The sequence below is a fragment of the Fukomys damarensis genome, unplaced genomic scaffold, assembly GCF_012274545.1.
Source record: "Fukomys damarensis isolate Sample0158 unplaced genomic scaffold, DMR_v1.0_HiC HiC_scaffold_13, whole genome shotgun sequence".
Taxonomy (NCBI): Eukaryota; Metazoa; Chordata; class Mammalia; order Rodentia; family Bathyergidae; genus Fukomys; species Fukomys damarensis.
The window spans coordinates 22801578-22816754 of NW_022900925.1; the positions used below are offsets into that span (position 1 = coordinate 22801578).

At 38.1% G+C, this 15177-nt stretch overlaps 1 protein-coding gene across 1 annotated transcript in view; it reads left to right on the forward strand.

Moving 5' to 3' along the window:
- Window positions 1-15177, forward strand: part of Ap2b1 (adaptor related protein complex 2 subunit beta 1) — a 111790-nt gene that overhangs the window by 45425 nt on the left and 51188 nt on the right. The window contains exons 13-14 of the mRNA XM_010621747.3: window positions 619-878; window positions 4059-4251. Of these exons, the coding sequence (XP_010620049.1) occupies window positions 619-878; window positions 4059-4251 (453 nt within the window). The remainder of the gene's footprint in view (window positions 1-618; window positions 879-4058; window positions 4252-15177) is intronic.

Here is a 15177-nt window from a genome sequence, read left to right on the forward strand (position 1 = left end):
TATCTAAGGTAAATAATCCTGCTAATATTTAGAGCAATTGAAAAAATTACTTTTATGTTCCAAGGCCATCTCAACCAGGTAACTTTTACCAGATTAAACTTTATTTTCCTCTTCCTGGTTTCCCTTTGAATTTTAAGTTTTAGGGCTAACCCATCTCGATTTATATTTAAATTATTTGAAATAGTAATGATTGCAGGATTTTGGCTATATTAAAATTATAAAAAGTCTTGGGCTGGGTATTTAGCTTAGTCATTCCACTGTCTGCCTCGCAAGCCCCAAGTCCGAGTTTGATCCCTGGTACAAAAAAAAAAAAACTATAAACAGTCTCAATGAATTATTTTAATAGTTAACCTGCATAGATCACTACAGCATTCCCTTGACAGTAAATCTAGCTTCTTTTTTTTTTTGTTTTTTTTTTAGACTAGTGCTCACTATGTAGTTCAGACTGGCCTTGAACTCACTATGTAGCCCCATGTTGACCTCAAACTCACAGAGATCCTCCTGCCTCTGCCTCCTGAGTTCTAGAATTACAGGTGTGCACCACCATGCCCAGCACATTTTGGGTTTCTTATGGAGAACAGTTCCATCTAAACCTTTGTGCATTTGCCTTTTCATTAGGATTCTGACAATCCTGATCTTCGAGACCGAGGCTATATTTATTGGCGCCTTCTCTCAACTGACCCAGTGACAGCCAAAGAAGTAGTCTTATCTGAGAAGCCACTAATCTCTGAGGAGACAGACCTTATCGAGCCAACTCTGCTGGATGAGCTGATCTGCCACATTGGTTCTTTGGCCTCTGTATATCATAAGCCTCCCAATGCTTTTGTGGAAGGGAGTCATGGGATCCATCGCAAACATTTGCCAATTCATCATGGGAGGTAAGCAGGTTGAAGAATGACAGTTAGATAGAGTTGGTCTTCCTCCTATTTTTATAGTATGAAAAGGAATTTGCTATGCATTTTGCAAACCTACTACTATACTTCCCTAGGGCTCCAATCTAAAAATACAGTAATGCTTTAGAAAAATGTGATGGAGAAGAACTTCTGAATTGATAAGATCTGAAAGTTGCTTAAGTTTCTCCTGAGTTGAGACTCAAAATGTTCCCAGAGTTGAAAACTTGGGGAAGGGGGCGCCTGTTTGTGCATTCAGCTGTGTTTATCCCTTACTGAAACTTTGGTTTCGGGCTTAGATGGATAAAGTTAGATACTACTTCTCTCATTGGATAAAACTATTACTGATATTTGCAGGATTGTTTTATATAAACAGCCTAAATTCTACGTGAATATAGTTTTTCAGTTGTGCCTTTTTTACCAAATTAAGTTGATCATATTAGTAAGGAAATTTGGTTATGAACTGGGCTTCGGGTACCATGGAGTGCTGCTTTGTACCTTAAAATTTTAATTAGGGAGGAGAAATACTCTGATAAACTCCTATAATAGGTAACTTGGAAACTTTCCAGAACCTGATTTCTTCATCAGTCATAATAAACCTTAAATCTAAGTAGAATAATTGGCTTTGCATTAATGAATGTTTTAATGTCTTGTACCATTGTTTAATGTATATTTTATGTATGGCCAAAACATAGAATTTACTGCCTTACAGAGTGGTATAACCTGCATTTGGGCTGTATTTTAAAAGACTCTAAAGACAGAGAAAAAAGGGAAAGATAATACTCAAGAAAATGATTGTTACTCTTTTATGACCTTAGCTGAAGCTTTGATTTAGGGGCGGGTGCTTTGATTTTTAACTCAGAGGAGATATGTAAATTCATAAGAATTAGACTTTGGAATAAGTTAGGATTTTTCTTTTTTTGAGGGGGAAAACATGTTTAACATTCTCTAAATATAACTATTTGACTTCTAAGTATTTCTTGTGGTCTGTGCTTCAAGTTTTTCTATAGGTAGGATTTTTTGTTACCCCCTGCTGATGTAAGCATATCTATATGTCATGTATTCTAGCTTTCTGATAACTTTTGGCCCTCAAGTGGGAAGAAGAAAATTAAAAAAAAAAAAATCAACAACTCTTTCTTGAACACAAAGAACCACTATTTATCTAAAGAAACACAGTGTCATACATGAGGTTATCTGATTAATAATCTTTAATTTGTTACCTTTGTAATTCCTTATGGTTCCTTTTTGGATAAACCTCTTGTGCTTGCCTGTTGCTTTTAATGGGTGTAGGAAAACATAGGAAAAATACCCTTTGATATAAATGAGGATGATGCATTCCTACAAAGGTATGTCTGTAAATTATTTCCTTCCTACATAGTTCATTTATCACCTGTCTTCTACACCATAAGATTAATAATTGATACACATCCAACATGAATTAAAAAAACACTTTAAAACCTTGCTCTGCCTCTTGTCAAAATTTTAAAATGCTTTTACAGACCTATTTCAGTATATCTTTTTAAATCAATTGGAAAAGGAGAAGTGCTCTCTCCTTTTGTGCTTACTGTGCTTAATGCTTGTCAGTCGTCAGCTGTTCTATGGGGGTGAGGTGGTAAATAGTTGTCTAATTTAGAAAACTTTGACCTTTAAAAATATTGCTTTGATGACATTTATGAAGTTCCTATGAGTTCACCATGGGAAACTTTCATATTAATTTTTCCATTTAGGAAAAAAATGTGTGCTAATCATTTATCGTGTTCTTTCATGTTTATCATGAATCTACAAAATCATTTACTTCTTGTCATCTAACTCACTTTATCTTTTCATATTCCTTTATTATAGTGCAAATATATATATGCATTGCTATCTAGTCTACATTCTATTTAGAGGTACTAATAAATCCCTGTATTATAATATTTCTTAAGTGGCACATGTCATTAAATGACAATTTCAGGTGTAGAAAATACTCTCTGAAGATTTCAGGTTTCTTTCTTTTTTTTTTTCTTTTTTTTTAATTTCAGGTTTCTTGCCAAGTATATATGAAATTACTTCCCTTTTGACTTCTTTTTTATATTTGGCCTCTTTTCATCATGACTTCCTTGATACTTTTTCACTGTAAGTCTTATTGTTTTTCTCTCTTTAATCTTTGCAGTTTCATTTTCATTCTCTTCCGTAATCATTAATCTTGGTTTTATGAAAAAGGCTCATTGGGGCCAGGGATTTAGCTCAGGGCTCATCGGGGCTCAGGGATTCAGCTCCATGGCCTGCCTAAACAAGTGCAAGGACCCGAGTTTGATCTTCAGTACCAAAAAAAAAAAGGGCTCATACTGAACTTTCTCTTTCTGTGCTTCTCTCTGTATTTTCTAAGGGAACTTTTCTACCAACTACAGCTACTGCTGATAGATTTGTTACAAGGCTTTACTGTTTGTACCATGTTTTCATTTGATCCTTGTTATAATAGAGTCCTGTGTTTGGGTGATACTGTTATCATTTTATTGATGAAGAAATTGTCTCAGAGACCTTGTCTCTTGCCCAGAATCATGCAGCTAGCAATTAAGTGGAGCCAACACTTGGTCCCCTGCTCTTTTCACCTTACCTTCCCCCTGTTGATCCTCCAGAAATGTATACATGAATTTCTTCCCAAGTTTGTGTAACTTTGACAAGTCCTTTGTCCTTAGCTGCCTGCTGGACTTGTGTATTTATTTTTCTTACATGAAACTTGTCTAGTGGTCGTACCATCCTGAATGTGCCCAGTCCCATCTTACTTTAAATCTAACATTTGGGAAGTGAGAATTTGGTGCTGTGGATGTGATTGAGCTCAGTGATTGAGCTCGTGCTTAGCATGTGCAAAGCATGGGGTTCAGACACCAGTGCCAAAAACCAAAAATATTTGAGTGTCTTAGTTTATTAGCATCCTTTCAAATTCCCTATGATTAATTATGTACATCATTAATTTTTTTTTCATTTGTTTTCTATACTTTTTCATTTTCCTTTGTCCACTGTGCTCGATTGTCAAAACCTGTTTTCTTTAATGAAAAAAATTATTTTTACTTATTAGTTGAACTTTTACAGTGTTTCATAGTTACTGATATTCACTTGTTGTCTTGTCATTTTGTCCTAGGTGAAACTGACTTTTCTCTTTTCTCCTCTGTGTGCATGTGACTGCAGCACTGATGCGGGTGACAGTCCTGTTGGTACCACCACAGCAACCAACCTGGAACAGCCTCAGGTTATCCCCTCTCAAGGTGACCTTCTTGGGGATCTTTTAAATCTTGACCTTGGTCCCCCAGTCAACGTGCCACAGGTGTCGTCCATGCAGATGGGAGCTGTGGATCTCTTGGGAGGAGGATTAGATAGTCTGGTAAGCATCTTTCTTCACTCTCCTTTTTTGTTTTTATTTCTTGATATGCTAGAGAACTTTATTGAGGCTCTTTAGAATTAGACCTTTCCTTGAGGCACAGTAATTTCCTTTGGTAAAGGACAGCAGCAATACTTGTCTTTAGAGTTAATTATAATATTCATCATTGATATGAGCTATTTCTACAAATGTGTGGGATTATTTTGTTGTCCTGATTCTAAGTGGAACTTTGGCTATTTAACCAGCCTACTGTTCAGCAACTTAATGCTTAGTAGCCTTTCCAGAGTTTATTATTTTTCCTGTAACTCTGGATAACCCCTGTAAGTTCTTTTGACCTGAACAGTACTAAAATGGCCTCATAAAGATGATCCTATTTTGAGTCTTTCAAGCCCTTTGCCTTTTAAATATTTTATTAGCTATGCCTTGTACAATTCAGAAAGGTTTTGAGACAGTCATTTGAACCATTTTTATATAAAACGTACCTCTGTTACAGTTGAGAAGAACGCTCAATTGGTTCTTTTTTCCCCTTCTTCCCCACCTCCTCTACCTTGTCATACTTCCAATTTAATTAGCTTCCAGGATTCTAATACTAAAAGGCTCCAAAGTCTGGAATATCTGTGACTATATGCCACCAATGGAAACCAAAATTATTTTTTGTTGCTGTACAAAATATATGAGAAATACTAAGTGTAACCTTCAGTCATTGGAGAGAAGGCCAGGAAAATCACAGATCTCATCAGATGGCTCCCTGCAAACTAGGTATTTAATTGTGATGGAATTAGATTTTTTAGTTAGACACTTGCAAACAAGATGTTTGTCAGACTAATGATTAAAAAGATGCCCCAAAATTGATTTATTTACCAACATCATTGGAAGGCAAATACCATAGGTATGAAATCTGTTCTCAGAGATTATATAAACAAAACAGTTTCAGTCTCTGCTACCTGTACTGTCATCATCTCTTATGTCTAATGAGAGGTACTGTCTGGGGTTTATGCCAGCCAGAACAGGTCCACTTACATTTTGGCTGGTGACGCTCTAAGAAAATAGTGCCATCCCTATGGATTGTGCATTTTACTAATAGAAAGTCACTGCTTCCATAACCTGTACACTGGCCAAGCAGTGAACTCCAGCTCATTGACAAAAATGAGCACTCCTGTTTTCTTTCTTGAGAATGTAGCATTTGCTTTTCATATTCTTAGTAAGTGGGCTTGATTTATTGATAAATAGAATAGTTTCCTCATATGATCATTCTGTATTGCTGTACAGCCTTCTTATAGACTCAAAAGATGCACAAATGAATACTTACTCATGGAGGCTCCCAAGAATCCTTTATGAGATTAAAATAGCTCTTCCTATTGTGTTGACGCATCAGCTACAGTTTGAATATTGTGTCCTCCTCAAGTTTATGTTGTGAAAATCCTCCTTACTGCTTTCCCTGGTGGCTTACTACACATTGGACTCATTGGATCTGAGAGTGACAAAGAAAGATTAAGGGATAAAAGGGGAAAGGAGCCTGTATTTTCATGTTGCCAGGCCTAGAATTCTACACTCTTGCTTCTTGCTCTACTTTGGCTTAAAAAGAAAGAGCATGTTACTTATATTGACTTTGTTTTAGCTCTTGCCAGTCTCCACAACCAGTGAGTTTTATCCCTATATATTACCTACCTATCCAGTCATCTCTGAGAATTTCTGCAGGAATAGCTTCAGATAGAAAAGTTTTTAGAACTTACTTGAGTTATAGTAGCCAAAGTTGAACATGGGCCTTTTTCCTTTTTCTTTTTTGACCCCACCTTCTTCCTTTTTTTTTTGTAAAGGATATTCTTTTGGCAATGAGGAGCAAGTTGGTTTTCAGAGTTGGGTTTCTAAAACTTAGCATTATGTAGTCTTTGCTAGGTAGGCCCAGTAATTTTCCCATGTAAGTAAACCTGAGCTTTTCCTCAGTTTGAGATTTTAAATGCTATCCTTGGTTTTGTAACAACAGTTTTGTAACAAAGTTTTTACGGTAAAAATTCTTAGCTAGCTCTGAAATATAATTTGTCTCAGAAATCAAAATGAGAAAGAACACAAGCTCTTATTTTTGCTTTGGATCTGCCTGTGTTTAAATATATAGTCACTTGGAGAACCAGGATTCATTTTATGAGAACATCACAAGCAGGCTTAAATCTGGCTCTATGAAAAATGAATTTCTATGGGAGCAGTGACCTATGCTGCTATTAAAATGCTTTTTTGGGCTGGGGATTTAGCTCAGTGGTTCTGCCACCTGTCTCGGAAGTGCAAGGACCCAAGTTCATTCCTCGGTACCAAAAACAAAACAAACAAACAAAAAATGCTTTTATTGTTATTGTGCTAATTATCTGTTTTAAAGAGGAAAATAATCTTCAAAGTTGTCTTAATCTATGATGGTGCCATTTCCTTCCCTGGTACTGGGAATTGAACCCAAGGCCTTTGCACTGAGCTACATCCCAAGCCCTGTTTTATTTTTATTTTGATACAAGATCTCAATAAATTGCCTTGGCTAAGCTCAAACTTGCTGTCCCTCCTGCCTCAGCTTCCCAGAATTCTGGGATTACAGGTGTGTGCCACCACTCCCAGCTAGTAGTGCCATTTTTTTTTTTTTAATGCACTCTTGCCTTACAGTAGTACTTCTCAAAACAAACTATAATGTGTATATGAATCTCCTAGAAATATTGTATTGGTACAAAAGTGTCTTGATTTTGTTAGGCTAGGGCAAGACATACGAGTCTGCCTTCCTAACAGTCTCCCAGGGATACTGGAACTTTTGGTCCATGGACTACATTTGGCACAGGAAAGACATAAAATACCTGTAACCAGTATGAACCATTTCAATTTGATGTTTGAACCATAACTACCAGTAAATTTAGATCCCCTTTCTTCTTAATTTCAGCAGCAAGCACATTCTTGGAAAGAGAGCCCTGGCCCTACCCTATATTAATTGAGGAAGGGCAAGAAACTTATGAAATTATAACCTATTAAGAGAATGGTGTTCCTTTGTGCAGTAAAAATTTGGCTCACCTCTCATGTAAAGTATGGCTAGGGTTAGAATGGTGTGGCTGTTTTCAAGAAGCACTGAGTTTAGAAAGGCTATTATGTTTGTTTTCCATCACTGTGACAAAATACTCGAGAAAATCAACTTACAAGGAGGAAATTTTATTTTGGCTTATGGTTTTAAAGATTTAAGCCCATGATACCTTGGCCCTGTTGCTATGGGCCTGTCATGAGAACATCTTTGTGGGTGGAGCATGTTGGTGGAAGAAGCTGCTCACCTTGTGGTTGCTGAGAGACAGAAAGGGGCCGGGACATGTCCCTAGTAATCTAACTTCTACTAGGTGTCACCATCTCCCAAGAGCACCACAGGCTGGTGACCAAGCCTTTAACACGTGAGCCTTGGAGGACATGTAACATCCAAACCACGACTGCTGTCAGTTAGGCCTCTAGATATTGCTGCTCCTTTTAGCATCAGTTTCTGATAGAACCTCATCCATAGAGATCAGGGTGTGCTACTAATGAGGTGTTATTAACCGGCTGCTCCTAAACTCAGTGATTTTCTACTCTAGCTGCCTAATTAGTCCCACATTACCATTTCACAAATTACTATCAATACTTGGGCCTAAGAACAATTGAAGCTGTGAGGTTGGACCTAGATATGGCTATTTTTTAACGGTTACACTGGTTGTCTTTAGTTTTGCAGCAGAATTGAGAACATTGAGCACAATGGCATTAAGTAGCTGATCTCTAAGCCAAGAGAGTAACTTCCATGAAAAAATATTATTTTCTGGAGAGCTTCTTAGGCACAGCTTACAAAAACAGACACGTGTGTCTTTAGCTTTGTACTTTCTCCCCAGGGCAGTTTTCTTTGGTGATTTTCCACTGGGTGATCCAACTTATCAGAAGTTGGCTGGAAGTTAAATTTGACCAGTTTAGGTATAGTTGCTCAATCCAAGGGTCTTTTTTATCTTTGCTCACTTTCCATAATGGGAGACTGAAAATTGAGGATATTCTATGTTTCTAATTGTCTACTCATTTTTTTAAAACTTTATAGTCATTAGAAGATATTTTCGTTTTTATATCCTAGTAATCCTCTCATTAGATTTTATTCTTTTTTTAACCTTCTTTCATCATTATTACAGTTATGAAATTAAGATTTAGTGAATTGTGACCTTTTCTAGAAGTGTCATATACAGGAAATGTTATTTATAATTGCCACATATATCTAAATTCTCCAACCTTCTTTCATCAATAACAATGACCCATAGCATCTATAATTCTTCTTTTGTTTTGTTTTGTTGGTACCGGGGATCGAACTCAGGTCCTAGTGCTTGCGAGGCAGGCAGCAGAACCACTGAGCTAAATCCCCAGCCCAACATCTATAATTTTTATACCAAAGGAGAATGGGATAAGGATATTTCTGTGACACAAGGAAAATATATACCATTCCTCCCAGGTGGTCAGTTACTGTATGCCTTTTGAAAGGAGGCAGTCATCTTTAAAAATTATTTAGGCAGAGGTTTAAAAATTAAATGTCTTCTCAGCACAAAACTTGAATCAGTGGATTTCCCACCTATACCTTTTAGTCTTGTTACTAGAACATTCCTATCCTTATTTTTTGCTTTCATTTCAGCATGTTTTTTTATTGTACTCTATAAACTGTTTCCTCTTTCTGTTAGTATAAACTGTCACCTTGATGTGGAGTGAATTCAAATAATGCAATTTAGGTGATTGATTTTTTTTTCTACTTGTATACTATTTATGTGTAGTCTTGTAAAAGTAATTGTTTCTTTGTTTTAGAAGACATGTAGTGCTGGGGTTTTGTTTTCTTTTAATACCTCTGATATTTAATAAAAAACTGCCTGTTCTGGGTGGTATGGTTTTTCCCACAGTGCAGATCCTTCTGGTTGGGCATAGTGTAGGAGGTGATGTGATATCTATGTGTGTAATTTTTGTATGTTATGTGCTCAGGAGTTTGTTATCTGTGAGGATTGCTGAAATAATTACTGAATCTCAGGTTGTTGCTTTTACTTTCAGCCTGTCAGCAGAGGCCTTGGCTAAATTACAGTCTTGCTTGTCCGAAGTGCTGGGCATTATTCTGTTATCCAGAGTTCCCTTTCTCTATGTTGAGGAAGGATACAAGAGAAATGTATTTTCTGTGTGTTCAGCTGAAGTGGAGTGGCATGTAAGAGAAACTGTCTTTTCCTTACTATGATGTGTAATAAAAAAAATTGGTGAATATTTTTCTTTTAAATTTGTTACAGTAAGACACATTGCTCCTCAGAATATGCCCCCTTGCTTCAAGCACACTTATCCCATCATTCTTGCCATTTTCTAAAACAGTTTTAGAAATCCTCTTTTATGAGTGTCAGTTACACTGTCATGGCTATCTCAGTGATCTGAATTGATTCAGAATGTCTACTTTTTATGGTTATTTTAACTTTGGGGGAAGAGCCAGAAGTCACTTGGTGCCAGGGCCAGTACATAAAGTGGATGAGGACACATTGTGATGGTTTCATGAGCCTTTCTTTCCTTCAAATGACAGTTGGCAACAACATACACCATATTTTTTTTATCATATCTCATAAAGACACTCAATTTTTCAAAACCTTCCACACTGTGTCTTACAGATTTTTGTCTTTGAGATTTTTTTTGTGAGCTACTTTATTAATAGTTTTGAGTTTCTTAGATCCCAGGAAAATTCATCATGCATACTAGTGTTGTGCCTTTGTTTTTCTTCCTTTGGAGGAGTTGCGCAGTGACTTAACAGCTTTTTGTTTTAGTTGTGTGAAAAGAGCTTTGTAAGTTGTTGCTCAATTTTGTATTATAAAATTTTCAATGTGGCTTCTTTTATCAAATGCCCAAGTTTAGTCAAGCCTAGCCTCAGACAGTGTTGGTTAGTTACCTGTCACTATAACAGAAACATAAGATAATTGACTTATAAGGAGAAAAGATTCGTTTTGGATCATAGTTTTAGGGATTTCAAATCCATGGTCAATTGTCCCTGTTGCTTTTGGGCATATGACAAGGCAGTATATTCATAGCAGGACCACATGGCAGACCAAAACCTCTTACCTCATGGCTGGGAAGTGAGCAGGAGAAAGAAGCCAGCATCCCACTGTCCTGTTAAAAGGTGCACCGTAAAGACCAAAAGACTTCCCACTAAATCCCACCTCTTAAAGATTCCACTACCTCCCAATAACACCATGGGCTAGAGACTTGGCTGTCACAGGGATATTTGATCCAAACCATAACCAGGCAGTTTTGAGAATAATTTACTAAGTGCCAGCCTGTGTGCTAGAACTTTTATAATTTTTTTTTTAACTTTCATAATTTCTAATGCTCACAACACCTCAGTAACATAGTATTGAGCTCAGTTTTACAGAATACTGGAGGTCACATAGCCAGTGAGCCAGAAATGGAATTTAAACCAAGGACTTATTCAAAATTTCAAAGTTTATCTTCTTTTCACTGTCATGATTCCTACAGTTTGTTATTGACATCTTCTAGACTAGAATCCAATGTCACTTTCTTCTCAAACTAGGGTACATGATCTGGACGATAGAGGAGAGCACAGGGTACATTTGAAGGTGCCGGATAAACATGACTGGCTCATCATCTTGCAGTGTCAGTCATACTTGATGATGAGTAGTATATACACAGAATAAGCAGTGGTGTGTAGGTCTTAGAGTGTAAAAATGCATGACCTATTTAGATAAAACACAAGGGTTTCTTCCCCAAAGCCTCTCTGCTGTACTGCAAGGTTCTCTAGGTATGAGTTTGGGCTTAGTGTGTCACTAGGAGGCACATGAAAGTCTGAGAATAAGACTGTTCATTTTGTTTTGTTTTTGTTTTTTGCGACAGGTTCTCACTATATAGTTCAGACTGCTCTGGAACTCACTGTGTAGCCAGGCTGGTCTCAAACTCATAGCAGTCCTCCTGCCTCAGCCTCCCGAGTGCTGGTGTTCACCACGCCCAGCCATAAGACTATATTATTTGTAAGCTCAAGGTTCCAAGTTTGATCCCCGGTACCAGAAAAATAGACTGTATTCATTTGTAAAGAAAGAGACTGTTAAGTTACATATTTTTACAGCAGAAAGATCAGGATTATTCCTCTTATCCTCTTGTTCATCTTTTCCTCTTGTAAGCACAGCCATGAAATCACATCTTCCCATCATTTTGGCAGTAGCAATAAAGCATTAATGTTTTCAAGGCAGTTAGTGATGCATAGGCATTCTTCTGCTAAAAAGTTGCCGTCAAAATCATGCACATACTACATTTCCTCTTTAGAAAAGGCTTTGGCCTACAGGGGTTCATTTTTCCCTCAATTGATTCTTTTCATTATGTGTTGACAATATTGATGCATATACTGTGCTCTAGGCCAGTTGGTAGATAATTTTGTCAACCTTCTGTCCTGTTGGTGATTTTTTTTCCTCTAATAAGATTTTTGTTTCAAAATTGTTTTCCAAGAAATATTGCGAGAAGCCCTACTTACAGGGTTACTAGAACAGAATCATTTAACAAGTAAATGAGTGCTTAGTATATGTCAGGCTTTATTCTGTATAGTAGGAACATAGTTGTGAAGAAAATTGTCCTTGCAAGGTTATCTTCTTGTGGGAGAGACAGATCATACATACAGTGAAGCACAGTGAGGCAGGATGCAGAATTTTTCCTGTAGATATTTCCTATATCCCACATTGAGTTCTGTGGCCATTGTTAGGATTTTTTTCTCTATTATTAGGAAGTTATACAGTAAGTCCCCAGCTTAAGAACAAGTTCTGTTTCAGGAGAATTGTTTGTAAGTATGATTCATTCATAAGTCACATTGAGTCTTACACAGTACACCTGTGAAATTTCACAACTCGAATGTTCATGAGTTGAGGACTTGTACTGTACCCTGGTCTATTAATAGAAGCCTTTTTTCCCATCAAGCAAAATTAAGATAATTTTTTTGAAAGGGGTAGATTTCATTTACTAATGTAGTGATCAACACTATTTAAAAAGAGAAGCACTACAAAAAAGAAACAAATTCTTAAAGAATTTTAAGAATTTCACACACACACACACATATACTTAAAATAAAATATATATATATTTAAAATATGGTTATAAAAACCTTGGTTATCATTCTTAGACCATCAGCTTCTCAGAAAAGGCAGCATCAGATATTCAAAAATTTCTAAATAATCTTAGCCCTTGATATTTGTGTAGTTCAGAAGCAGAGCTATACCCTAAATCACAGCTTAGGAGTTTTCCTAAGTACTCATTTTATTATGATTTATATCCAGAGATGTGAAATCCAGAGATACTGACACTGCTTACAGAGAACAACAAGAGAGGAGAGTATTCTCCTTCTCCTCACCTTTACTCTATAACTGGGAAAAGTCTCAGTGGAAGTACCCAGGCCTCCAAAGGAATCCAGTGAACAGTCAAATCAAAATAGTGAAGGTCCAAGACAAGACTTTGGTTCTGAATAGTCACTGGCTGTTTTTCCGGTATTCGGAAAATAAGGTGGTAGGTCTTCTTATGACATTTCTAATCAGGACACTTCTTCCAGTTACACTGAGAACGTTGCTCCAATCTGAGAGCCAGTGCTGGCACCCACACAATGCACCTCTGCTGCCTACCTTGGAAGCGCTCGGCCCTTCAGTCCATGATTCAGCTGGAGCCAAAGAGTCCACATATCAAGCATGGATGCTACTCCTGAAGCAGGCAGGCTTCGAGAGATCAGCGTCCTCATCATTTCATTGGTACCTTCTAGAATTTGGTGGACCCTGGAGTCCCGCATGAACAGCATAATATTTCAGGTGTCCATAGCCTCTGTGCATTTGTACAGCCTGGTTGCAGATAGTGAAACACTCCTCAGCAAAGAACTTGGCCATGGAGCATAGCACCACCGCATCTTCCCGCTCTTCTTGCAGAGCCACTGCTGCAGTATCTATGGATCCACCTTGAAGCCACCAGCTTTGTTGCCCTATCTGCCAAATGGAATTGCAAGTACTGGCTCCTGCCCAAAGTTGCTCCAAACTGCTTCTGGACATTGAGATGGTCTCGGGTGAGGATGACTGAAGTATGAGCAGCCCCCAGGGAACAGGAAGCAACATTGATCCGCCTTCCATTTCTGTTGGCCACAGGTTGGCTGGGAGTTCCATCACACCTTTTTCTCCTTCTTGCCAAAGCTGAGGCCAGGGGTCCCCTTCTCAACCAATATGCAGGAGATGCCTTTGGGTCTGGTCCTCCAGTTTGGCACATGCCCACATAGATGTCTGATTCTCCACCCCCACTGATGAAGGCCTTGAAACTGTTGACCATTGAGGATGTAATGATCTCCTTGTAGTTTAGTGGAGGTCAAAAGAGATGCATATTCACTCTCACTTCCTGGTTCAGTGATGCAGTAAGAGGCAAACTTCTCCGTAGTACAAAGTGTTGGGCAAAATTTGTGCCTCTGTTTCTCAGTTCCAAAGCAATCAATTATCCAGGCACACATGTTATGGATGCTTATGTAGGCTGTGGTAATGGTACAGCCTGTAGCCAAGTCTTCAAAGATGACAGGTATCAAGCCATGATAGTCCAGACCCACCAACATCCGTTTGAATGTAGACTCTCCCAAAGCCTAGCCAGGCTGCCTTTTGCATCATTGCCGTAGAGAACAGTACCTTCTTGTTCCACTCTACCATATTTGGAGCTACCTTCTGGGCAGCAAAGTCAAAAGCTACTTTTTTGGAAACTCCGTTCCTCATTTAGTCTCATGGAAAGGTTGATGGCAGGTGGACTAGCGCTGCCCAGACACTGCTGCACAAGCAGCCGAAGTGTACCCCAAGGTGCCTTTTGCTGCACCACATTGCCGCGGTTCTGTACAGCCCAGCCCGCACATCCTGGCAAGGCCAGCACCACATGCCACAGCACCCTGTCCCAAGGCACACTGGGAGCCGGCTCTCCCCAAGGCCCTGGGCCGGGGTGCTGGCTGCAGGGTGCAGAGACTACTGATTTTTCTTTGTGCTATTTTTACAGTATCTAGACACCTAGACTGGGGTTAAAGCCATGTTGTGAACACCTATTCCTTTTCACTGCTGGCTCCCACCAGCTCACTAGATAATGGATATTACTGTGAATCTCCCAAGTCCTAATTTGATTTGTGTGAGCCCCTGGTAAGTGTGGGCTTAGAATGTTTCCAGATAAATGAACCTGACTGCACATAATATCAGCCACTGAACTGGAATGCTTAATGTCTAGTTTGGACCAATAGCTTTTTTCTTTGAGTATCTGCTTCCATCTGCTTGTCACAGTAGTATGTGATGAGGTCACTTACTGGATAAGTCATTTCCATCCTTGCTGCCATCTCTGTATTAGTCACTGTTCTCTACTCTCCATCATTGTTCTGTCACCTTGGGATGTTCTCAGAAGAGGATAACTTCCCATGGAATCTTTTGTATTCAAGAAGAAAGCTGCAGAATAAAATCTGAATAAGCTGTATAGACTTGCTAGTTAGAAAACATTTATTATTGTTACTTCCCTTTACTTTCTGAACATAGTACTATTAGGTGAACCTTGTACATTGCTGGCTGTGTGTCTCTGGTACCCTTAGGGCCATGTTTGTATCAAATCAGAGTTCTTGATTCTAGCTAGTTCTCTCTAATACTGAACATAAACAAAAGAACATTAGGATTAATTTTCAGCATCTTATTAGGATTAATTTTTCAGCATATTCTATGGTTTTGAATAAAATTGACCAGCATCATGGGGAAGACTACATTCAGATCTTTTTTAGCAGAGATAATCAGATAATATTCAAAATCTGAGAAAATAAGAACCAGAAGTGGGCTTTATTTCCTTTGGTCTAAGTATCATCAGTGAGTCCTTATTCTCTCTCTCTCTCTCTCTCTCTCTCTCTCTCTCTCTCTCTTTTTTTTTTTTTTTTTT